This window comes from Sus scrofa, chromosome 13 (genome assembly GCF_000003025.6).
Source record: "Sus scrofa isolate TJ Tabasco breed Duroc chromosome 13, Sscrofa11.1, whole genome shotgun sequence".
Classification (NCBI taxonomy): domain Eukaryota; kingdom Metazoa; phylum Chordata; class Mammalia; order Artiodactyla; family Suidae; genus Sus; species Sus scrofa.
In genome coordinates this window covers 194827059-194851857 of record NC_010455.5, presented here as the reverse complement: position 1 = coordinate 194851857, position 24799 = coordinate 194827059, and the positions used below count along the sequence as shown (strand labels likewise).

The window sequence follows — 24799 nt, the reverse complement described above, 5'->3', positions numbered from 1 at the left end:
GGATCCATGAGCTGCAGCATAGGTTGCAGATGCAGCTCAGTTCTGGCATGGCTGTGACACAGGCCTTGGCTGCAGCTACAATTTGACCCCTAGCCTGGAACCTCCGCGTGCCACAGGTGTGGTGGTAAAAAGAAAAAAAAAAATATATATATATTGAAAAGTTTGGTCTCAGCGCTTTATAAATTGGTAGTAGTTTGGAAAGGAAATGCCTGTATTTTAAGGAAATCTATCCATCCTTTCCCTTGATGTAGTCCTTGATTCTGTATCTATTCTTACAGATAAAAGAAGATAGGTAAAACCTCTACTGAAATGCAGATAAATACACTTGTATTGAGGCTAATGTCACTTAAATGGCTTGTGTCTAAAATTATTTTGGAGTTCTAGTTGTGGCTCAGCAGTAACAAACCCAACTAGTATCCGTGAGGACTTGGGTTCAATCCCTGGCCTTGCTCACTGGGTTAAGGATCTGGCGTTGTCCTGAGCTGTGGTGTCAGTTGCACACTTGTGACTTGGATCCTGCTTGACTGTGGCTGTGGCTGGCAGAGGCAGCTCCAGTTGGATCCCTAGCCCGGAGCTTCCATATGCCACAGATAGAGCCCTAAAATGCAAAAAAAAAAAAAAAAAAAAAAAAAAAAATTATTTGAGTTGGGCTTCTTGAAGAGTAATCTAAAAATTACAAGTTGCTATCAGAAAGGAATTTAAAATAAGAGAATGAAAAAGACTTTGGAAAGTCCCTCAAGGGGATGGCCCTGCATTGCTCCTTATCCGAGGGAGTTATGGTACCCTATTTGGCAGTGGCAGTTGGCAGCTTTGCCTCCGTGTGGGTATCTGTTTCCTGGTCCTGTGAATGATAGAAGAAAACATGTGTTCGTTATGCCACGGCCTGACAAGTCTCAGTGAAGCCCTGGGCCCCAGTCCTGTTCTTAATTATTCCATTTTGCTGTTAGTTGGCTTTTTTTTTTTTTTTTTTTTTTTTTAACCGCTCTTTGTTCTTCTGCCTTTTGCCCTCTGTCTTAAGCCTTATTTTTCTCCCAGAGCTGAAATTCTGTCATATCTTTACAATTTGCATTAATTTCCTTTGCTCTTTCAGGATTATCTACCAAAGTATTTTATCCTGAGAGAACGTGGATATTGGTTTGGACATTCCATTGACTGATCAGAGTTTTACATGAGACTCTCTAGAAACAGAAGCGACCAAGACTTGTAGCCATAGGATTGCAAGCACTTAGAACCGTGGGACCTTGGTCTGCCTTTTTTTTTTTTTTTTTTTTTCTGAAGGTGTAGCAAAGCCCAAGAGTAATTGCTGAATGTGTTATAAGCTGTGAAAGCCTGGACAAGTGTAAGATCATGTCATGATCACACACTAGGACAATGTGCAATCATTCGAGTTCTCTAGGAAGAAGGCTGTGTAAAGCATGTTGCAACTTACCTCTTTTTGCGGAATTTTACTAAATGACAGCAGTGACCACATAGCAATATACATGGGTGAACACACACCACATAGTTCTGTTGTGACGTGTCCTAGGATGTAGATTTGCTGAAAAAAGTCAAAGTGACCCAGATGAGATAAGCTCATCATTTCTGTTTTGTGCCGTGGAGGGAACTGTGCAAAAAAAAAAAAAGCGAAATTGTGGCATTTAAGGTTAAAACCAAATAACTTTCCTCCATTTGAGCTGAATTGAATTGAATTGAATTGAATTGAATTGAAGGTAGATGTACCTGGTAACATCAATTTTTACAATGGCTTCTTTTAGAAGATTTTTATAACGGCTTCTAAAAATACACTGTTCTGCTTTATCAAACAATATGAACAAGGGAAAAACTATGACTCCACACAGTGAACCTACCTAGTTCACAGCAGATACGTCCTACTGTTTGTTCATCACTCAGAAGGTCTGAGCCTTACTCTGCTGTCTCTGCATTTCCTAGGCTTTTCACTTTCTTCTGTGGAAGAAGATGGTATCCGAAGGCTCTATGTGAACAGTGTAAAGGAAACTGGTTTAGCTTCCAAGAAAGGTAAGTTCCTAAGTGTCTGTCTTGTCTGTCTTCGGTTCCCTTTCAAGTTCTTCCAGTTGGTGGATGAGAAAGATATGCCCCAAAGGGTTCACCGATAAAGAGTATTTAAATGTTGTCACAGGGAGTTCCTGTTGTGGCTCAGTGGTAATTAACCTAACTAGGATCCATGAGGACGTGGGTTCGGTCCCTGGCCTTGCTCAGGGATGGAGCGTTAAGGATCTGGTGTTGCCGTGGCTGTGGCGGAGGCCAGCAGGTGCGGCTCGGATTCGACCCCTAGCCTGGGAACTTCCATGTGCCCCAGCTGCGGCCGTAAAAAGACCAAAAGAAAAGAAAAGAAAAGAAAAAGACACATTGAAAACCCTTCCAGGGACCTTGCAGATTACTCCCATCCACGAGGAATGTTGCATTCTAGGATTTTAAAACTGATCCTGGGCCCATTTCCAAGGGGCTGATGGGAAATTCCATTCTCATCGGAAGTGGTTGTCCTTCCCTACCGTTTGGGTTGGAATGGAGGTCCCTGCGGTCTGCCTAGAGCACATCATCCGGGAAGAGCCCTTCACGCTTTGGTCTCCACTGATCATAGCCGACATTGACCTTCACCTGAGCTTATAGAGCTCCTTCATGTTCTGTTGCTGCCACTCAGGGAGGAATCTCTGTAGAAGCTGAGAACCTGGGAGTTCAGGATCCAGGCTTCCTGCCCCCACTCAGCTCTTTTCCGCTCCACCCTGCCTGCAGCCCTTCGGAGGCTCAGAGACTATTTATGTATCCTTAGCTCTTCATCCATTTTCTACGCTGGGCTTTCCACCTAGATTTCTTTTGCTTCCTAGCTTGGTTTTCTAGGACTGCAGTAAACAAATTACCTCAATCTGAGTGATTAAAAACACCAGAAATGTATTCTCACACAGATCAGGAGGCCAGAGGTTTGAAATCCAGGTATTGGCAGTGTGGTTTCCTTCTGGAGCCTCTGCAGGAAGAATATCCCATGGTTTTTTCTAGATTCTGCTGGTTTCTAGCAGCCCTCAGCATCCCTGGTTTATGGCTGTATTGCTCTAATTTCTGCCTTTGTCTTTCCATGGCGTCCCATCCTGTGTGTCTCTCTCTGTCTTTACCTGGCCTTCTTTCTTTTTTTCTTTTTTTTTTTTTTTTTTTTTTTTTTCCTTTTGTCTTTTTAGGGCCACACCCATGGCATATGGAGGTTCCCCTATCACAGCCACAGCAACGTGGGATCTGAGCCACGTCTGCGACCTACACCACAGCTCACGGCAACGCCGGATCCTTAACCCACTGCGTGAGGCCAGGGATCGAACCTGCATCCTCAAGCATGCTAGTCAGATTGGTTTCCTCTGAGCCATGATGGGAATTCCCACCTGGCTTTCTTAAGAGAACACTGGCCATTGGATTTGGGACCCACCCTAACCCAGCTTGACTTCATCCTACCTTATTTACATCCGCAAAGACCCTATTTCCACGTCAGATCACATTCTGTTGTTCTGGGTGGATATGACTTTTGGAGGGGCAAGGGGGACCCTCTTCCGGTCACCATGCTTCCTGTAAACGAATCGGGCACCTAAGCAGGGTGGAAAACCCACCTTCATTTCCTTCTTCTTGCTATGGCATTTTTAGCTTCCATCAAGGGAGGGGCAAAATAATATCCATTGACTGTGAGTGTCTAACCTGCCACAGTCAGTTGTGCTTGGACGTGATGCTTGTGTCTGTTCTGAAGGGAGCAGCTGAAGAAAGGATGAACTGTCTGCCCATTTTTCTCACCCCCTCCCATGTTCCCGGGCAGTTTAGTTCTGGGTGTTTGCAGCTTGCAAGCTCCCTGTGCAGCTTACTTGGCCCTGTGCTGTAACAGCGAAGAAAGGCTGCCTGCAGGCTTGGCTGTGCGCAGAGATGGCAAAGGTGTGACCAACGGGAAATAAATTCCATGTAATAATATCCATGGCCTCCTTTCAGGGAGGAGGATTTTCCTTCCACGTTTTTGAGGCCAGAGCCATCCTGGAGGCTAGGGTTTGATGCATTCACTCAGGGTCTCTCCACCAAGAGCAGAGGTGGAAGGGTTTATTCCTCTTTAAACCTCAAGCTGATTTTTATCTCTCTCAGCCCGGGGTGCCCGTTGGCATGGTGCGGGGGTGGGGAAATAGGCCGCCCTGCTTTTAGTCACATCCTGTTTTAGTCCTTTGAATCCCAGAACCCTGGTGTTAGGTAACAAACGGTTGTCTGCTCCAACCCCCTGGCCCCATGTAGTGCCGTTCTCTGCAGGTGCCAGCGTGAGGTCCCTTTGTCCACCTGGGTAGCAAACGCTCTCCCCGCACCCGAGCTGCAGAGGGCAGGGTTGGGGGAGCTATTTGGGGTATTTGCTGTTAAATGTAGCCTCTTGGGGAAGACCTCCCAGGGATGGAGAGCTCCCCGTGGACCATACAGCCCCCTTAGAGGCGTCTCTGATTAGAAAATATCCTTCTCCCTCAGCTTCCGTTCACTGTTTCGCCTCCATCTTTACAGCCTCCATCCTGTTACACCTGCCACGTCTTGCCCACATTCGACACTTCCAGATCCTTCAACGACCCGTTAGCATGTAGCATACAAGTCTGTCTGGACACACTCCAGCCACCAGTGTTGCTTAAAATGACCAGAATATGGGGTGTTCCTGTCGTGGATTGGTGGTTAACAGCTCTGCTTAGCATCCAGGAGGATGCAGGTTCGACCCCTGGCCTCGCTCGGTGGGTTAAAGGATCTGGCATTGCCAGGAGCTGTGGTGTAGGTCACAGACTCCGCTTGGATCCTGTGCTGCTGTGGCTGTGGCATGGGCCAGCAACGACAGCTCCCATTGTGACCCCTACCCTGGGAACCTCCATATGCCACAGGAGCAGTCCTAAAAAGCCAAAAAAAAAAAAAAAGGACCAGAATGTGGTGCAGGCGAGGGGAGTCTGGCAGCATGTAGCCTAATTGATTGGAATATTTTGTTTGCATTCATTGAACCTACACTTCATTTATTGTTAGCTGCCTCCTTGGGCCTTTGGCCTGTGATGGGCTGACAGTTAAGTCTCACATTCCACTCCCTCCCACCCACCCCCTGCTCTCCGATGGAGCTCCCACTGGCTATCCTTGTAGCATTGCCTTTCTGAACCAACATGTGCTGTTTTTACACTTATCTCTGTTCATCACGGGCCTGTGGGGATCCAGCATCTTCTTTACTGCCATCTAAGTGACATCCTGATGGCTGCATAGGACAGAGCCTAGCTGAGAAAGCCCTGTAGTCTATGTCTCTACATAGATGGGTTACGTCACCTGCCGTGGGCGGGTGGGGATTATTTTTGAGGAGGCTCAGAAATGTTTTCGAAAAATTTTCCTCTTTTCTTTCTACCAGATATGAATAATGAGAGGTAATGTCTATTGAATACCTTCAACATGCCATGTGCTATGCGATGAGTTTTACATGGATTATTTTATTGAATCGCGTGGAAGGCATGACCCTGTGACATAGCAGGAACCTGAGGCTGGGAGGAGTTGGGTCACATGCCCACGGGCACAGAGTTTTGTCATGTGGTGGGGTGGTGACAGATGGACCAGACAGGACACTTCTCGTCCACCTCCTCCTCTCCCTTACTGAGAAGGGCGTACTCAGGTAGCCCCTGCCTTAGCTTCCTGGGGTTGCCATCACAAATGACCACAAACTGGGTGGCTTTGGAAATAGAGATACACTTTGCTCCAGTTTTGGAGGACAGTCTGAAGCCTAGGTGTCTCCAGGGCTGTGGTCCTCGGGAGCCTCTAGGGAAGAATCCTTGTCTGCCTCTTCCAGCCTCTGGGGGCTCGAGGCATCCTTTGGCTTATGGCTTCCTCATTCCAATCTCAGTCTCTCATGACCTCCTTGTCTTTTTTCTGTGTCTCTCTCTTGTGAGTCTCTTACAAAGACACTTGTTAGTGGCTTGAAGACCCATCAGAGAATCCACTGTGTCCTTATCTTTAAGGTTCTGAACTGAATTACAGCTACAAAGACCCTGTTTCCCTATACGGGCATGTTTCTAGGTTGTGGGTCATACACAGAACTTTTTAGGGGCCATCCTTCAACCCACTGCGCACCTGTTCAACCAGTCAAAGCAAACCTGGAAATTCTTGAAAACAAAACTCGTAGATGTTTTTAGTGTTTAACGCTTTCCTTCTCTTTCTCCTTATGTTACCTCCTCTCATAGCCCAGAGAAGACTTAAAAAACAACATCACGTGGACATTTCATATTTTCAATTCAAATGCTGTGATGTTAAATTCTCTCACCCAAAAATGGACTGGTGAGGAGTTCCCTGGTGGTTCAGTAGGTTAAGGACCTGGAGCTGTCACTGCTGTGGCTCTGGTTGCTGCTGTGGCACGAGCTCCATCCCTTCCCCTGGAACTGTGGCCCTAGCTGTTGCTGTGCCACAAGTTTGGTCTCTTACCATGTGTGCCATGTGTGCAGCCAAAATCTAAAAGAAAAAAATGCGATGGTTAGCTTCTCAGAATTCTGCCTCAGACATGGAGAAAAACCTTCTCCTTTCTCTTCTCTGTTTCTTGGAGTATTTTTTGATAAAAAAATTGATTCCAGGTATTTTGGGAACCTGAGGAAAGCCAAGGAGTGTGACTCAGTGAAGCTGGGAAATGAGAACTTCTCTGCAGAGTCATTTTTCTGCAGAATTAGTGATAAGATCTGCAGACTTCCGAGGGGCTGCATGGCTTCGAGTTCAGTAGTTCATCCTTTGTCTCTGCCCTTTAGTCACTCCCTTTCACGAGCTTGTTTTTCCATGTTCATCTAGAGAATAAGAATTGGACTCCTTTCTTCTTAGCTGAAAGGAAACTGTATTTCCTTTCATGTTCTTCCCTAACCTCTCCCTTTCTCCAACTGCTGAAATGTTCTTTTAATGTTGGGTGGAGCCGCCCCGGGTCAGTCTTGTTCTCCTAGGTTGGACTGGTTCACAGCTGCTCCTCTGGGTCCCAAGCTTGGACAGTGCCCTGGCATGCTTTGCAAAAGTCACAGAACCTTTGGGGACATTCAAAAGGCCACTCACCCCAAGGTCCTGATGTCGTTTTTTTCCCTCTTTATGGCTGTACCTGCGGCACATGGAAGTTTCTGGGCTGGAGTCAAATTGGAGCTGCAGCAGCCGGCCACAGTCACAGCAATGCCGGATCCAAGCCATGTCTGCCATCTACTCTGCAGCTTGTGGCAATGCTGGATCCTTAACCCACGGAGCGAGGCCAGGGATCAAACCCTCGTCCTCATGGATACTAGTCAGATTCTTAACCCATTGAACCACAACGGGAACTCCCCCTGATGTATGTAGTTTTTAAAAAGTGGGAGGTACATAAGATTGCATTTGATTCTCCAAACTGTCGTCTCTAAACGTGGCTGGAATCAGATGACCTTCAGTGACGGTGGCCAAGGAGACACTTGCGTTTTGCTTCCATAGAAAAGATGACTAGGCGTTGGCTGCTGTGACATGAGCTACCTGTCTGCTGTAGCATGAACATGTCCAAAACACAGGAACTGCTGTCATCAAGAAGTATTTCCACCTTTTCCCCCTGTAAGTGATAGGGTGAGAGCCAGAATCAACATTCGTGAGGAGAAGCTGGCAGATGCTGAGGGCACATAGATCCAAGAAGGAGTCCCCCTGTTTAGTCGGTGCATTCAGGTCAGGCTAGGCGTGCTGTGACATCCCAGTCTAGAACCTTCCAAAACCAGAGCCCACGTGATCCCCGTAGAGCACCTGTAGCCTGTGTGCAGCAGCACCTCTACCCAGAGCTCCGTGTGCCCTTTAGCAGCAGGGCCTCCAGGATGCTGTGATCTGATTCGATGCCGCTGCTGCTTTTATGTGCGTGTGAAATTAAACATTTTTCCACCTCGCCTTGGCAGGCCTGAAAGCCGGAGACGAGATTCTCGAGATCAATAATCGTGCTGCCGGCTCGCTGAACTCATCTGTGCTCAAAGATTTCCTCACGCAGCCGTCCCTGGGCCTCCTGGTGAGGACCTACCCGGAGCTGGAGGCAGGAGCAGAGCTGCTGGAGAAGCCGCCCCACCGGCTGGACGGTCCCCCCGCCGACCCCAGCGACAGCCCGCTGGCCTTTCTCACCAGCAACACAGGTATGGCCGGCGCTGCCCATGCAGCTCCCACCTCTCTGTGGACTTTCCGCATCTGGCAGGTGGTGTCAGAGGCATGAGTGAGATGAACGGATAACCAAGCTTCCTGTCGAAGTTTCAAAGGGGTAGGGCACGTCCGTGCTGGTGGAATTGCTCTTTTTCTGCCATGGGAGGCTTGGTCGTGCTGCGGCTGTTTGTCATTTGGGAGAAAAATAAAGTGGGTTGAGGAGTTCTTGTTGTGGCGCAGTGGTTAACGAATCCGACTAGGAACCATGAGGTTGTGGGTTCGGTCCCTGCCCTTGCTCAGTGGGTTAACGATCCGGCGTTGCCGTGAGCTGTGGTGTAGGTCGCAGATGTGGCTGGGATCCTGTGTTGCTGTGGCTCTGGCGTAGGCTGGTGGCTACAGCTCTGATTGGACCCCTAGCCTGGAAACCTCCATATGCCACGAGTGCAGCCCTGAAAAGACAAAAAAAGAGAGAGAGGGAGGGTGGGAGACACAGAAGTGCCAGGAGTCACTTAAGATGCTGAGACTCCTGGGTCCTTCTCCTGCGTCTCCATCCCACAGACCAGCCCTGCTCGCCCTTCCACGTAAGAGAAGGACACGAGGTGAGATGCCCAGAGCAGACATGTGCCCAGGGCTGGGGTTTGCTCTACTTTTCTCTTGGGCTCTTCCCACCTAGAGTCTGAACAGGAGCCCATGGGCGGGACCCCCTGCCCTACTCCATCTGCCACTTTCCCTGTTTACACGGCCCTCCCCCCTCCCTTCCCTCCGCCAACCTTATGCTCATCTAAAAGCAGCAGCTTGAATGCTCCCCGCCCCGGGAAAGCCTTCCTGGGACCCCGCCGAGCTCCCTCCTCTGGGTCCCCAGGACTCTGCAAAGACATCCTACACGCGGCCCCTGCTCCTGTTAGATGGTTCTCATTTGCTTGTGTCTCTCCTTCTGAGCTTGTTTCCTGGGAAAGATCGGCTCCACTTTACTACGCAGGTGCTCATTTTTGTTCAGTGGGAGGATCAGGCAACCAGCCTGCAGCTCACTTATCTATCTCCATGAGCTGGTTCTAGAGCTGGGGTTGACTTCGTAAGTGGGGGCTTCAGATTTATTTTCTTTTTAAAACATGGGTTTAAAAAAGTCTTCCGGGAGTTCCCACTGTGGCTCAGTGAGTTAAGACCCCACTAGTATCCATGAGGATGCAGGTTCAATCCCTGACCTTGCTCAGTGGGTTAAGGATCTTGAGCTGCCATAAGCTGCGGCGTAGGTCAGAGGTGTGGCTCGATTCCTCTGTGGCTGTGGCTGTGGCTGGCAGTTGCAGCTCCAATTCGACCCCTCGCCTGGGAACTTCCATGTGCTGCAGGTGCAGCCCTTAAAAAAAAAAAAAAAAAAAAAAAAAAAGTAGTCTTCAGTTTCCACATCTGAGTATAAGTACTTTGAGTATTCTTGTTTTTCAAAGTCTCTTCGGAAGCTTGGCTTCTAAGAATAGATCACAAGCAGACGCCATGTGACAGTTCAACCTTTTGTTCGGTGGCTCCCTGAAAGAATTTGACAAGCTGAGGCTTGAGAGAATCAATCACACTTAGCTACTATTGACTTTTGACTCCTTCTATCATGGCAGCCCACACGCCAATCCCATCTTTAGAAAATGACTTCATGGGACTCTGTACCCTTAATAATAGGGGACAGATATCAGGAAGGCCGTTCTTTTATGTGGCCACAAGATGGCAGGCTTGATCCCATAAAACTCAGTACCCAGTTGTTTCTGCAAAATGACTTTTGAGGCGTGTTATGTAGGTGAGGTTATTTAAAGGATTTTATGTGGTCTGGGTGTACGTAGTACAAACAGCAGTGTGTGTTCAACTTTTTTTTGGATATGATATGTATATATTTTCTTTTTTCTTTCTTTCTTTCTTTCTTTTTTTTTTTTTTTTTGTCTGCCTGATCCCTTCCTGTGGGTTGTGGATATAAAGTAGGGATGGGCAAACGAAGACCCAGCAGCCAAATCCAGTCCATGGCCAGTTTTGTAAATAAAGTTTTATTGGAACACAGCCACGCCCATTTGCTTATGGTTTTTTGTCTCGGTTACTTTTCCATTGCAGTGGCAGAGTTGAGTTGTTGAGACTGGGACTCGGAGTGGTTGGCAAAGCTGAAAATATTTATTCTCTGGCCCTTTACAGACTCCTGATATAAAGTGTGATTGAAAGTGTTCATGATTTTGCCCCTTTAAAGACAATCACTGTTCTGGTGTGTTTCTTTCTTTCAAAAAAAAAGATGGTGTATGTATGTGTGTGTGTGTGTGTGTGCATGCCTGTGCATAGTTTGTAGTTTTAACAATTTTTATTAAAAATCTTGGAGTTCCTGTCGTGGCTCAGTGGTTAACGAATCCGACTAGGAACCATGAGGTTGCGGATTTGATCCCTGGACTCGCTCAGTGGGTTAAGGATCTGGCGTTGCCGTGAGCTGTGATGTAGGTCGCAGATGCGGCTCAGATCCCACGTTGCTGTGGCTGTGGTGTGGGCCGGCGGCTACAGCTCCGATTGGACCCCTAACCTGGAAACCTCCACATGCCGTGGGTGTGGGCCTAAAAGAAGAAAAATACACACACAAAAAAAAAACTTTCAAATTTAAAAATGGTATATGTACACAGGTGTCTGTTTTAGGTATATTCTGTATTTTCTGTATATGCAGCCCTATCCTGTCAGTTAACTGACCTTATATCTGACCCCGAGTTATCGTCTTCTGACCAGACACCTTTGAAATCCACAGGACTTACTGTTGTTTCAAACACATTAAAACTTTCATTTTGGGAGTTCCCGCAGTGGCGCAGCGGAAACGAATCTGACTAGGAACCATGAGATTGCGGGTTCGATCCCTGGCCTTGCTCAGTGGGTTAAGGATCTGGCGTTGCCTTGAGCTGTTGTGTAGGTCACAAACACGGCTCGGATCTGGCGTTGCTGTGGCTGTGGTGTAGGCCGGCAGCGACAGCTCCGATTAGACCCGTAGCCTGGGAACCTCCAAAAAACAAACAAACAAACTATTATGTTGGAATCATCCATGGAGGATTTATTTGTTTGTTTCCAAATCATAACTTGGAACTGATGTTTCTTAAGTGTTCGCCCCGTGCCAGGCTTTGATCTGGATGCTGAAAGTTAGAATGATGCCCGTGCCACGCTTCTGCCCTCAGACTTGCACGTTAGCAGAGTCCTTTGCGTTTCCGTTGTCTCACCTTTTCATATTTTACGGTGATCAAAAATCCTTCAGGACAGAGGGTGCCTGGTCAAGTTAGGTAATCAAACGGGTTCAAGTGTGCAAGGAAGTCCCAGCATGGGTCTTTGTGTAAACTTTCTCAGGCGGCCTCAACGTGAGTAACTTCCAGAAGAATTCTCGAGTGCCCTGAGCAGCAGCCGTTCAATCAGACTGGCCAGAGGGCAGCAGGCACTCAGACTCCCCACCTGGCTCTCAGCCTGTCTGCCTTCTGGTTACTGCCATTTCCTAGTTCCCACTTAACAGCGAAGGATCAAAGAGGAGGCAGGTAAACAGGATGAATTAACCTGAGAGATGGTTCCATAATGAGGCGGAAAGAAAGCGGCATCCATAGACAGCTGCCGTAAAGATAGAAAACAACTAAGTTTGTACAATGGGCAGCCTCGGTCTAAATATAGAAGTAACTAAAAATAGGCATCCTGAGTGACAGATCTGAAGTTTGAGGCAGGGACCGTTTCGGGGTTGTCACAGTGGATATTAGGCAGCTTTGACGAAGGACCTTGCCGCTCCCACGTGCACCCTGGCCGATGCCCGTTGGCTCGCCCTGTGGCTTGCCACAGCTTCCAAGTCCAAGTATGCAAAGTTGGCCCGATCCCGCCCTGAGAATTCCGATTGAAATGTGTGATTAGCTTTCAAGACTGCATTATTTCTGAAGCCTTTTTTCATGTAGAGGTTTTCTTCCTCGCTGGAGAAGCATCACTAAGAGTGGGCGCTGGAACCAAGATCCTTGGGAATGAGTCCTGCTTGTGGTTGAGTAACTTCATGCCTTTGAACGGATTATGCTTAATCTCTCTGGGCCCCGTGTCCTTGAGTGTAAAATGGGGACCATACCCCCTTGCTCTCAAATGGGATTGTTGTAGGGAATAATTGAGTTATAGACGTAATGTGTTTAGAACGGGTCCTCGAAAGTGCTCGATAAATGTTATGCATCCAAAGCACAGTGTCTTATGGACACAGGAAGCTTCTCTCCATAAGGGGCCCAGTTTTGACCTGCACCAGGAAGATTGTCTGAGAACTAGATTTAAGAACATTTTCCTTTTCCGGGGGAAAGAAGTGGCCTCTGCAGTCTAGAGGACTCAGACCCCGGGCCCTTTTCAGAGGCCCTGTACTGGGTCTGGGGTGGGGCCTGGGTTGCAGTGTTGAGTGGTTACTTGAAGATGGTTAGGTGAGTCTAATGTTCAACCACGATAAGAGGCTACCACCTTCGGTCACCAACTCGTCTTGGTTATTCGTCTTCTTTTCTCGTCTGGGTGGAATGGTAAGAGGATTGAAATGTTAGGGTTCCATGCAGACCATCTCCAGCGCTGTTGGGGTGTGGCTAACATTTTGTGGTCTGCTTCATTGAGCTTTTTGTAATGACAGCCTGTAAGGTGATCTGGAGGGCCTTCTTTCCCCCCCTCTTCCTCCGAATAGGAAGGAACTCAGTGACTGGGTTGCCGTGTTGGCTTAGAAAGCCAGGGACTGGGTAAGGAGATTTATCCCAGGTCTTCCCTCTAAGACTCCGTTTCCCATTCTTGGCCATTCGCCAACCATGTGAAATCTTACCAGGGCTATCTATGGTTCATCTATTTTTTCTGTTTTTTTTTCCAGCAGTTGTTTAGGTCCATACCGGTAAAAACAAAACAAAAACAAAAACACAGGGGAAGGATATCCAGACGAAAAGTTAGTTTGTTCATTGGCTGTTGTTTTAAAAAGAGCCTTGAAGGGAAGAGGAAGCTGGAATAGGAAGTTGCAAACCTCTGTTTCTGTGAGGTTTCCAAAAGACCTCTCTAATGTTCCTGTGTGATTTATTTTGAATACTGATCTCATCTGGGGCTACTCACACTTGGGGCCAGACAAGTCTTTGTTGTGTGTGGGGGGGTGCTCTCCTGTGCCTTGATGTTAGCAGTCGTCCTGCAAACGATTCTAAGTTGGTTGTAGTAACCCCCTCCCCCAAGTTGTGTCAATCAAAAGTAATTCTCAGCCACTGCTAAATGTCCCCCGAGGGGCAGAATCTCCTCCAGTTTAAACCGCTGGCCTGGTGTATTAGAATGTATCCCTTTGCCACCCTTGGATCAGAACTGTAATTCAAGTGGCATCAAGAGTGTTTTTCCAGAGTTCCTGTCATGGGTTGGTGGTTAACGAATCCGACTAGGAACCATGAGGTTGCGGGGTCCATCCCTGCCCTTGCTCAGTGGGTTAAGGAGCCAGCGTTGCCGTGAGCTATGGGGTAGGTCGCAGGCACGGCTCGGATCCCACACTGCTGTGGCTCTGGCATAGGCTGGTCGCTACACCTCCGATTGGACGCTTAGCCTGGGAACGTCCATATGCCGCATGTGTGACCCTAGAAAAAAATAAGCAAGAAGAAAAACAGAGTTTTTTTTCCAAGGCTTCAGAATGGTCTGTCTGTCCCTCTTACTTTTAAGTTCTGTCCTTAAGGCTCACGTTCCCTTGACTTTTGTGGGTGGAGGCAGTGTGGCTATAGCGTCTGTAAAATGCTCTTGACCAGCTGGGGCGACGCTGGTGGCCTCGGTTAACTCAGCAAATTGTTCAGAGCGTTACAGCGAAAACTCGGGAAACTGAAGTCGCTTCTGATTTGTAACCCCGTCCTTCCAGATGCTGAGCTGGGAGAGTTCAGTGGCTGATGCTAGTGGCCCGTCCTTGTTAAAGACAATGAGGGCCAGCCTTGGCTTTGGGGAGTCAGTGCCCTCGCTACACCTGGAGTGCATTTATCAGATAAGAGGGGAAGATTGCGATCTGGAGTGAGTGCAGTTGGCCCTCCTGCAGGAGGTGGATCAAGCGGCCTCTGCTGTTAACAGGAAAGGCTTCCCGGACAGCCAGGAGAGTCCAGGCACCTTGGTCAGCGTGACAAGTCGCTAAGCACTCAGCCGCCTTTGATTTGCAGGGCAGAGCATGCTCCCTGCGGTGCCTGGGAAACGCAGGCTTCTATTTTGGGCGTTGTTCCATGCAGATGGTCTGGAGCTTCTTTCTGCAAACAGGAGTCAACCAGGCAGCAGCAGGGAGGGGCAGCAATGAGAGAAACTGCACAGATTTATCTTCCTCCAAACAGATCCGGTCCCATCTAAGACTCCGTTTCCCATTCTCTGAAAGTCTCCCAGATACCAGCAGCACGTGGCCCTCGAGTTTGTTGTCGATGAAAGTTGGAGCCGTGAGTGTTTGGTAAGCCGTCTGTGTGCCGTGTTCGTTGTCGCACAGCACATGGCCCGATGTCGTGGGCCCTGCTGGGGAAACCCCAAGGCCTTGTCCTGATTTCCGGCTGCGTCTGATTGATGACACCCATCAGATCCTGTGTGTGGAAGAAAAAATATTGTTTCAGAGATTAGGAGCCTGCATTTGTGTATTTTTAAAGAACATTAGTGGACTGTATTATTTGACTTGCACAACAAACTGACAGGGTCGGGAAGGGCTCTATCTACAGTTTTTATGGATTAAAATATTTTTTTTCTCTGTAGGGAAATACACACTGGGATTTAGTAAAATTTGATTGGAAAGAATTTGTCTGCTAAGTGTGCCCCCCCATGGTATATATTTAGCCCTCCCTTTTTTTTTTTTTTTTTTGCTTTTTAGGGCCCCACCCGTGGCATATGAAAGTTCCCAGGCTAGGGGTCCACTCGGAGCTGCAGCAGCTGGCCTATGCCACAGCCACAGAAATGCCAGATCCAAGCCGTGTCTGCGACCTACTCCATAGCTCACAGCATCGCCGAATCTTTAACCCACTGAGCAAGGACAGGGATCAAACCTGCAACCTCATGGTTCCTAGTCGGATTTGTTACTGCTGCGCCACGAACTCCAGCCTTGCCCATTTTTTTTTCCCTTTATAGTTGTGTTGGTTTTGGTTTTTTAGCTTGTGGGAGGAGCAAGTGTTTATGCTGATTTTATGTAAGTGTTTCTAGGGCTTTTTCTTCTCCCATTACAGTAAAATGTCTGAAAAGAAAAATAAAATCATAGCCTAATGATTGGATGCCAACTAAAAGTCATAACTGGCTGTTCCTGACCTTTTCTTGGTCCCTTCCCCCAATCATTTTTTTTTTTTTTTTCACTCAGAGATTTCAACTCAGATGTTCATAAGGACCTTTAAAAAGGAATCAGGAGTTCCCGTCGTGGTGCAGTGGTTAACGAATCCGACTAGGAACCATGAGGTTGCAGGTTCAGTCCCTGCCCTTGCTCAGTGGGTTAACGATCCGGCGTTGCCGTGAGCTGTGGTGTAGGTTGCAGACGCGGCTCGGATCCCACCTTGCTGTGGCTCTGGGGCAGGCTGGCGGCTGCAGTTCCGATTGGACCCCTAGCCTGGGAACCTCCATATGCCGCGGGAGCAGCCCGAAGAAATAGCAGAAAGACAAAAAAAAATAAAAATAAAAAGGAATCAGTTATAATTGGTTTCCCTTTGGAAATATTTGGAGAATCTGCTAGTTTAACATGCATTAGTTAATAGATCTCATAAGGCAAAGATTTTTTTTTTTCTTCCTCCATGAACTGTAAATCCCCACTGGGCTTGAATGGCGCCTGAGTGAATGTATTTGATCCAAGTTAATCAAAGATGTATCAAAATGTAAGCTCGCATTCGTGTTTGCGCTGTTCCTAATCTCCTGCTTGTGTGTCAAGCAAATGGTGAGTGGGACATATTAGCTGTGAAGGTTTCCTCAATCACAGAAACAGTCACATTATGATGTGAAAGTAATTTTAAGAAGCAAAGAAATGGGAGTTCCCGTCATGGCACAGTGGTTAACGAATCCGACTAGGAACCATGAGGTTGCGGGTTCAATCCCTGGCCTTGCTCAGTGGGTGAAGGATCCGGTGTTGCCGTGAGCTGTGATGTAGGTTGCAGAGACGGCTTGGATCCAGCATTGCTGTGGCTGTGGCATAGGCCAGCTGCTGCAGCTCCGAGTGGACCCCTAGCCTGGGAAACTCCATATGCCGCGGGAGCAGCCCAAGAAAATGGCAAAAAGACAAAAAAAAAAAAAAAGAAAAAAAGCAAAGAAATGATCACACCTGCTCACAAGCAATAAATATTACTTATGGCAGCTTTTATTTATTTATTTATTTTTGTCTTTTTATGGCCACACCTTTGGCACATGGAGGTTCCCAGGCTAGGGTTCGAAGAGGAGCTGCAGTTTCTGGCCTACAGCACAGCCTCAGCAATGTGGGATCCGAGCCAAGTCCACGACCTACACCACAGCCACAGCAATGCGGGATCCTTAACCCTCTGCACAAGGCCAGGGATCAAACCCGTGTCCTTGTGGATACTAGTTGGTTTTGTTAACCCATGAGCCATGACAGGCACTCCCTTGTGGCAGCTTTAGAGACAGCCTGAACTCTGTCCTGCTAAACCTCTGCTCTATCTTCTGCTTCCTCATTCTCTGGGCAGCGGCTGCCCCACCCTGCCCTGCCCCCATGCCCACCCCCCATTTATCTTTTGTGGGGGGTGTAGGGGACATAGTTGACACAGAACATTAGTTTCAGGTGTACAACATAATGCCTCGATGTTTGCATACGTTGCCAAATGCCCACCAGTGTTTAGTTAATGTCTATCACCAAGTGGATATATAGTTACAGGTTTTTTCTTATGATGAGAACTTTTAAGACTGACTTTCTTAGCAACTTGCAAATATGCAATACAGTAGTATTCACTCATTACAGCCTCAAGACTTGCTGATTTTTTCACTGGAAATGTGTACCTTTTGCCACCCGTTGCCTGCTCCCCCCACCCCCATCTCCCCCCCAACACCCCATTTCTTCCCCCCTCCCACCCCGGCAACCACTAGTCGGTTCTCTGCACCTGTGAGTTGTTTTGTTTTTTTTTTTTCATTTGTTTTTATGGCCACACATGGCCTATGGAAGTTCCCAGGCCAGGGACTGAATCCAAGCCACAGCTGTGACAATCCCAGATCCTTTAACCCACTTCAGTGGGCTGGGGATTGAACCTGAGCTTCTGCAGGAGACCCGAGGTGTTGCAGTTAGACTTCTTTTTTTTCTTTTTTTTTTTTTTTGGCTTTCTAGGGTCGCACCCAAGGCATATGGAGGTTCCCAGGCTAGGGGTTGAATTGGAGCTTGTAGCTGCCGGCCTACACCACAGCCACAGCAACTCCAGATCTGAGCCGTGTCTGTAACCTACACCACAGCTCATGGCAATGCTGCATCCTTAACCCACTGGGCAAGGCCAGGGATCAAACCTACAACCTTCTGGATACGAGTCAGATTCTTTTCCACCGAGCCACCGAATCAGATTCTTAACCCACTGTGCCAAAGCAGGAACTCAGAGTTTGAGTTTGTTTAAGGTTCCACTTATAAGTGAGACCATCGAGTGTTTCACTTTCTCTGTCTGCCTTGTTTCACTCAGCATAATGCCCTCAAGGTCCATCCATATTGTTGCAAATAGTAAGATTTCCTTAGTTTTTATGGCTGAATAATTCTCCATTGTATACCCCCCTCTGCATCCTTCGTCTCTTTATTTTTTTATTTTTTGTCTCTTTTTTAGGGCCATACCCGTGGCATATGGAATTCCCAGGCTAGGGGTCCAACCAGAGCTATAGCCTCCAGTCTACACCACAACCACAACAATGTGGGATCCAAGCCAAGTCTACGACCTATACCACAGCTCACGGCAACACAGGATCCTTAACCCACCGAGCAAGGTCAGGGATCGAACCCGTGTCCTCATGCATGCTAGTTGGGTTTGTTAACCACTGAGCCACGATGGGATCTCCTCCTCCATCTCTTTAGTTTTGGACTTACTCCCTCTCCGTGCTGTGAGATAGTTACTGGTACCTCCTCTGTGCCAGGTGGGTTGTGTGCTCTGTGCTGGCTGTAGAGTCGAGGTGGGACAGACAAGTCCCTGCTCTGAGTACCTTCTTCAAGTACCTCTCAGCCTTGTCTTCAGCTTTCTGTCGGTGTCCTGGTATAAGTGGGGACAGCTACCTCCATGACAAAGAAGAGAATTCCCTCCATACCTGTTGTTGAGGAAAGATTCTTGGATTGAAGGCAGCTGGAGTAGGAAGTTGCAAAACTGTGTGTCTATGGGGTTGCCAGGAAACTTGACGGTATTGTTGGATAAGTCTCTTAAACTGAGAGGTGTTCAGAGAAGACTTAAAGCAGGGGAGCAGGAAAAGAACATGGCTTCTCTTTGATTTCCTATTCCTGCCCTGCTCACATCTTTCTTCAGTTCTCTCTCTCTCTTTTTTTTTGTCTTTTTGCCATTTTCTCGGGCTGCTCCTGCGGCATATGGAGATTCCCAGGCTAGGGGTCAAATTGGAGCTGCAGCCTCTGGCCCACTCCAGAGCCACAGCAACACGGGATCCGAGCCTCGTCTGCAACCTACACCACAGCTCACGGCAACACTGGATCGCTAACCCACTGAGCAAGGCCAGGGATCGAACTCGCAACCTCATGGTTCCTAGTCGGATTCATTAACCACTGAGCCACGACGGGAACTCCCTCTTCAGTTCTCTTGAAGGGCACCACTGTCAAGTCCTGCCTCTCTGGCTTTCTTCACTTACTAACTTCCCCTTAACCATGTGTTGGTTATTCGCTGCCACTAACAAGCCACCTGAGACAACCATTTAATTTGCTCACCGTCTGTGCTCTGCCGTTTGGGCTGGGCTCAGCTGGCTGGTTGTTCTGCTCCTCTTGCCTCCGTCGCTCATGGGGCTTGGCTGGGGCTGGTTTAAGATGGTCTTACGTATTTGGTGCTTGATTGGCTGGACCCCTCTTTCCTTGAGGTCTCTTATCCTCAAGAAGTGAGCTGGGGGCTTTATCACATGGTAGAGCCAGGTTCCTGGGGGACCAGACCAGAAAGTGCAGAGTCACAAGGCCAGCCCACATGTATGGGGATGGGGAAACAAGAGCAAAGATCGGTGCTTAAAGAGATGGAGGAACTGTCACTGCCCTCCCTTGAACTGTCAGCCGCAGCTGCACTGGGGCCTGTGCCACAGCTGTGGCAATGCTGGATCCTTAACCCACTATGCTGGCTGGGGATCAAACCCTCGCTACCACAGAGACAATGCCAGATCCTTAACCCACTGCGCTGGGCTGGGAATTGAACCTGTGCCACCACAGAGACAATGCCAGATCCTTAACCTGCTGTATCACAGCAGGAACTCGCTTATTTTATTTTATTTTTTTTTGCTTTTTAGGGCCCCTCCCACAGCATATGGAAGTTCCCAGGCTAGGGGTCGAATCAGAGCTGCAGCTGCCGGCCTACACCACAGCCACAGCGCCGTGGGATCCAAGCCGCATCTGTGACCTACAGAACAGCTCACGGAAATGCTGGATGCTTTAACCCGCTGAGCAAGGCCAGGGATTGGATCCATATCCTCATGGATACTAGTTGGGTTCATTACCACTGAGCCACAACAAGAACTCCTCTTCGTAATTTTTATCTTCGCTTAAGGGCAGAAACATAGCTAACAGGGTGAAAAAAGAATATATGCTTTAGAATCAGATAGCCTCACAGTTCTTGACTCATAGGTCTTCTTTTGTATTCTAGATATTAATTTTTTTTTTGCCATTCATAGGTATTAAAGATGACATTTCTCTGTCTGGAATGTATCTTGTTGCCTTTATGGTGCCTTTTGACACAGAAAAGTTTGTAATTTTAGTAAAGTCTGATTTTCTGTCTCACGCTTTGTGCTTTTTATAGCTTGTTTCAGACATCTTCTGTCCCCTGAGTAACAAACATTTTCTTCTATATTTCCTTCCGAAAGGTTGATCATTTGGACTGTTCATTTTCTGGTTTGTACCTCTGTGGTGGCTGATTTTTGTGAATGGTGTGAGTTAGGGTCCAGCTTTTTATTTTCCCGTGGGGGTTATCTACTGTCCTAGCCACGTTGTCAAATGTTCCATTCTTTTCCCCCGGATCTGCAAGGACACATCTGTTGTACATCACACTTCCATAGCCGGGTGGGGCTGTTTCTGGGACTCTCTGTTTTGTTAGCCTGTCGTCATGCTAATTCTGCACTGCTTTATGTTACTGCAACTTGAAATACATTTTGCTCTCTGGAAGGGAAAGTATGCCAATCTTGTTTTTCTTTTTTAAAGCTGTCTTTGATATTAGGGGCCTTTTGCGCTTTCGTAACCAGTGGAGTTCCAAAAATAATGCTGCTGGTGTGGTCCCTCTGAATTCAGATTCTTTGGTATTTGTTGAGATTTATATTATGGCCTCACACGTGGCCTGCTTGCATAAATTTCTAATCCTTGGGGGAAGTATACATTCACACAGTCTTAGGAGTAGGGTTTGAAATACATTCACAGATCAAATTTAACAATTCCTGATGTTTACATCTTCTATATTCTCCCTAATCTATTCTGTCTGGCTTTTGTAGTGCATTCAGTACATTTGTCTAATATATTTTCCATTCCGTTACTTTTAATCTTCTGTGTCTTTATGTTTAGGTCTATTTCTTGTGTGTAGCATATAGGTGGGGCTTTGAATGACATTGTTTTGGTTTTCCTCTAAACATGAAGTTCAGATATTGAGTTTAGTCTACGTTACATTTATTTAGAAGAGCCTTGGATTTTGGCTCGTTTCTATCATCGTATTTTGCTGTCATGATCTCACTTGTTCTCCTTGCCCTTGCCTGCCCTTTTTTGGGTTGAATTTCTAAATTCCACTTTCCCCTTTCAACTTACACAATCTAATTCTATTCTTTGAGTGGTTGCTCTTAAAATTTTAGCATGGTTTCTAAACAAAGACCAAATTCTTTTTTAGTTCCCTCTCGGAGCATAAGAGGACCATGGAATGATTTAAATACAGTCACCCCACCATTGCTTTAGTTTCCTCTCGTATTTGTGTAAACTCCAATAGGCCTTTTTTTGGTGTGTATGGAGTGTTGTTTTATATGCTAAGACTTGTCCGTGTATGTATCACTTCTTTATTATTTCGCTTTGCATACCAGCTTGTGTGTGTGTGTGTGTGTGTGTGTGCGCGCGCGCGTGTATGTATTTTCTCACCTAAAATATATCCTTTAGAGAATTTTTTCAGTGAGGTTCTGTCTTAGTAACCTTTCTAACATTTTGTCAAAGGCCTTTTCATTATACTCTTCTTCTTGAATACTATTTTAGTTTGAAACACAATTCTGTATTGCTAGTTTCAGCATTCGAGGATTTCTGTGCTTTAGTGATGTCATGTCTTCAGACAGGCCTTCCCATCTTTTTTCTTCACCTTTTATTCTTATCCGCTGAGGGTTTGATTTTAGTGGTTAGAGTTCTCATTTCTGAGAATGTTAACTGATGTACCTGGTCTCTTTGGAAAGCCCTTTTTTTTTTTTCTTGTTCTCTTTCTTTCTTTCTCTTTCTCACACTTATTTGTCATTCACTATCTGATAATGCAGTCTTATTCCTTGGGAATCTGATTCTGCTTCTTGTTGTGGCTGCTGCTTCTCCCTCATGGGAATTTGGGTTCTCCTTGTATTTCATAATAGTGGATTTTAGGTTCTTGTTTAACCAAGCTTATCTCTGACCATTCATATGATACCGTCATCGGGGTGACTCCCTCCAGAGCAGACTTGTTTTGGCTTTTGCCAAATGCCCTTAGAATACAAATTTTTGTTGTTGTTGTTGTTGTTGTTGTTGTTGTTGTTGTTGTTGCTATTTCTTGGGCCGCTCCCGCGGCATGTGGAGGTTCCCAGGCTAGGGGTTGAATCGGAGCTGTAGCCACCGGCCTACGCCAGAGCCACAGCAACGCGGGATCCGAGCCGCGTCTGCAACCTACACCACAGCTCACGGCAACGCCGGATCCTTAACCCACTGAGCAAGGGCAGGGATCGAACCCGCAACCTCATGGTTCCTAGTCGGATTCATTAACCACTGCGCCACGACGGGAACTCCTAGAATACAAATTTAGAGCAACTTTGAGGCCGTGTTTCATCTTGAGGATCACTGAAGCTTCGTGTGCTGCCCTGATTCCTATGTTGAAGTCCTAACCCCTGATGATGATGGGTTATTAGGAGGTGGGAACCTTGGGGAGGTAATTAGGTTTCGATGAAGTTACTAGCATGGAGCTCTCGTAATGGGATTTGCGTCTTGTAAGAAGAGGAAGAGGAGACCAGGGCTCACCCCTCTCTCTTTGCACACACACAGCTCCCCCCGTGAGCTGACGGCCACCTGCCAGTCAGGGAAAGGGCCTCACCAAGAAAAGAATCTGCTGGCACCTTGACCTCTGGAACTAGGAGAAATAAATGTCTATTGTTTAAGCCACCCAGTCTGCGGTCTTTGTTCCAGCAGCCTGCACAGACTGGGACGTTACAGTCCCTTAGATGTGAACGTAGCCCACACTTGAATCTCAAACTCCCATGAGGCCAGCCTGTGGTTACATCTCCAAGTAGAAGCCTTTCTGGTTCTTTCCCTGCTCTCCTACCCTGGAATTTAGGCAGAATTAGATAAACGTCCTCTTCTTTCTTTTCTTTTTTGCCCCTTTTGCCCTTGAGTACTTTCAAAAAAATCTTTTTTACATCTTTTTAGGGGGAGGGTGAGTCCTTTAAGGGAACCATGTGCGTGTGGGAGATTCAGTTCTAACTCATCCTGACCCAACACCTGTTGTCTGTCTCAGCTTCACCTTTAAAACCAAAGGCTCCCGGGCTGTGGTTCCCAAGCTGGGGTGGTTCTGCTGTGGGCTACGTGTGGCATAGTTTTGATCGTCACCATAACTGGCTGGAGGTCCTCAGTGCCCGGGAGCCCAGGAGGGCTCGTGCCAAGTGCACCTGCCCTGTATACAGTTTTCTTCCCAAATGTTGTCCCCTCCAGACACCAGTAGGTTTCTGCTCCCTTTCGGAGACACGGCTGTAGGGCTTGCAGTTTGGAGACTGATGGGTTACTCAGCTCTGCCGTGGCTTTGGGACTGGCCCGCCACTCTTGCTTCTCTTGACTTCTTTATTTTGGGCCCTGAGATTTCTTGGAACTCAGCCTTTTCAGGTTTTGGCCGTACCTGTGGCATGTTTAGCTTTTTAAATTTTTGGCCATACCTGCAGCATGTGGAAGTTCCCAGGCCAGGGATTGAATCTGTGCCACAGCAGTGACAACGCTGGATCCTTAACCTGCTGAACCAACAAGGAACTCCACCAGCCTAATATTTAAAAAGGATTTTGTGGAGTTCCCATTATGGCTCAGTGAATTAAGAACCTGACATAGTGTCTGTGAGGATGCGGGTTCGATTCCTGGCCTCACTCAGTGGGTTAAGGATCTGGCATTGCCATGAGCTGCAGTGTACATCGCCAGTGCAGCTCAGATCCCAAGTTGCTGTGGCTGTGGCATAGGCTGATAGCTGCAGCTCAAATTCAACCCCTAGTCTGGGAACTTCCATATGCCTCAGGTATGGCTGTAAAAATAAAAATAAAAAATAAAAAAACCGAAGGATTTTGTTATATCTTGCTTAGCATGTCTAGGTATTTTGTAGACATAGGATTTTTTGCATCCTTTTCAAGATACCTGGCCCACAGTACTGTTAACTTAAAAATCCTTTCATTCATTTTTCTACTGTTTTGTATATCTTCTAGACCCCAGGCACTCTGAGATGCAGTGGAGATATGCAGGGTCGTGGCATTTGGCTGTACAGGGTGGGGGTTGCCACACCACAGAGGGAAGGTGACCTTGTGTGTCATACAGACTGGCTGCTCTGCTTAGTGCTCAGGGAGCTGTGGTTCCTGCCATCATAGAGCTTAGCGCTGTTATGGCAGCATCCCTAAATGGTCTTGTCAGCTCCTACACACTGGCCATCACTCGTCCCCTTCTTCTGGCCCTAGCATCTAGGGCATGGTCCCCATTTCAAGTATTTGGTCACTTTTGTTCCCTCCGGAGGTGACAGTGTGACATAGTTGATGGCCCATCAAGTTAACTGAGCTTCTTTATTTGTCGGCTCCCACCGTAGCATAGAGTGAACAAGTCATTAAAAGAAGTGCAAGAAAATCATAGAGCCAGAGCAAAGGAGAGGGGAAATAGACAGAAACTTACAAGCCATTCAAGGGGCCTTGGCTGATTGGTGCTTCAGCTTCATTCCAGAGGAGGGGAAGGGGACCACAGACCCAGCCCCGGAGCAAGGTTTGCTCAGGAGTTGGCTTTTTCCCTTAGTTTCCCAGCCCACCTAGGCTTCGATGAGAAAGTGATGCCAGGTGGCAGCTTATGACTCTAATGGTATCACTGGAGCAACGGGGCCTCTTTGTAGACAGACACTTTCATCCAGAATCAGAAAGCATCTTCTTCCCCTCCCTGTTTCTTTTCACTCTTTCCTTCTCTCTCATCTGAATTACAGTGATGGTGCCATTGTCCCTGACCCTGTGCCTGGCAGATTCTATAATAATGGTCATCAAACCACTCTCTTGAGAGACTAGCTAGAAGTTTGTAAACATCCTAGAGACTTGTGATTACTAGTGTGGGCCACGGACCTGCAGTGTTGACTGATACCAGCTTGTAGGAAATGCGGTCATAGGTCCCGCCCCG

General features: G+C 47.4%; 1 protein-coding gene across 8 annotated transcripts in view; it reads left to right on the top strand.

Moving 5' to 3' along the window:
* Nucleotides 1–24799, top strand: part of TIAM1 (T-cell lymphoma invasion and metastasis 1) — a 461256-nt gene that overhangs the window by 383893 nt on the left and 52564 nt on the right. For all 8 annotated transcript variants that reach the window (XM_021070904.1, XM_021070903.1, XM_021070906.1 and 5 more), the window contains 2 exons: nt 1930–2016; nt 7893–8120. In XM_021070904.1, the coding sequence (XP_020926563.1) occupies nt 1930–2016; nt 7893–8120 (315 nt within the window). The remainder of the gene's footprint in view (nt 1–1929; nt 2017–7892; nt 8121–24799) is intronic.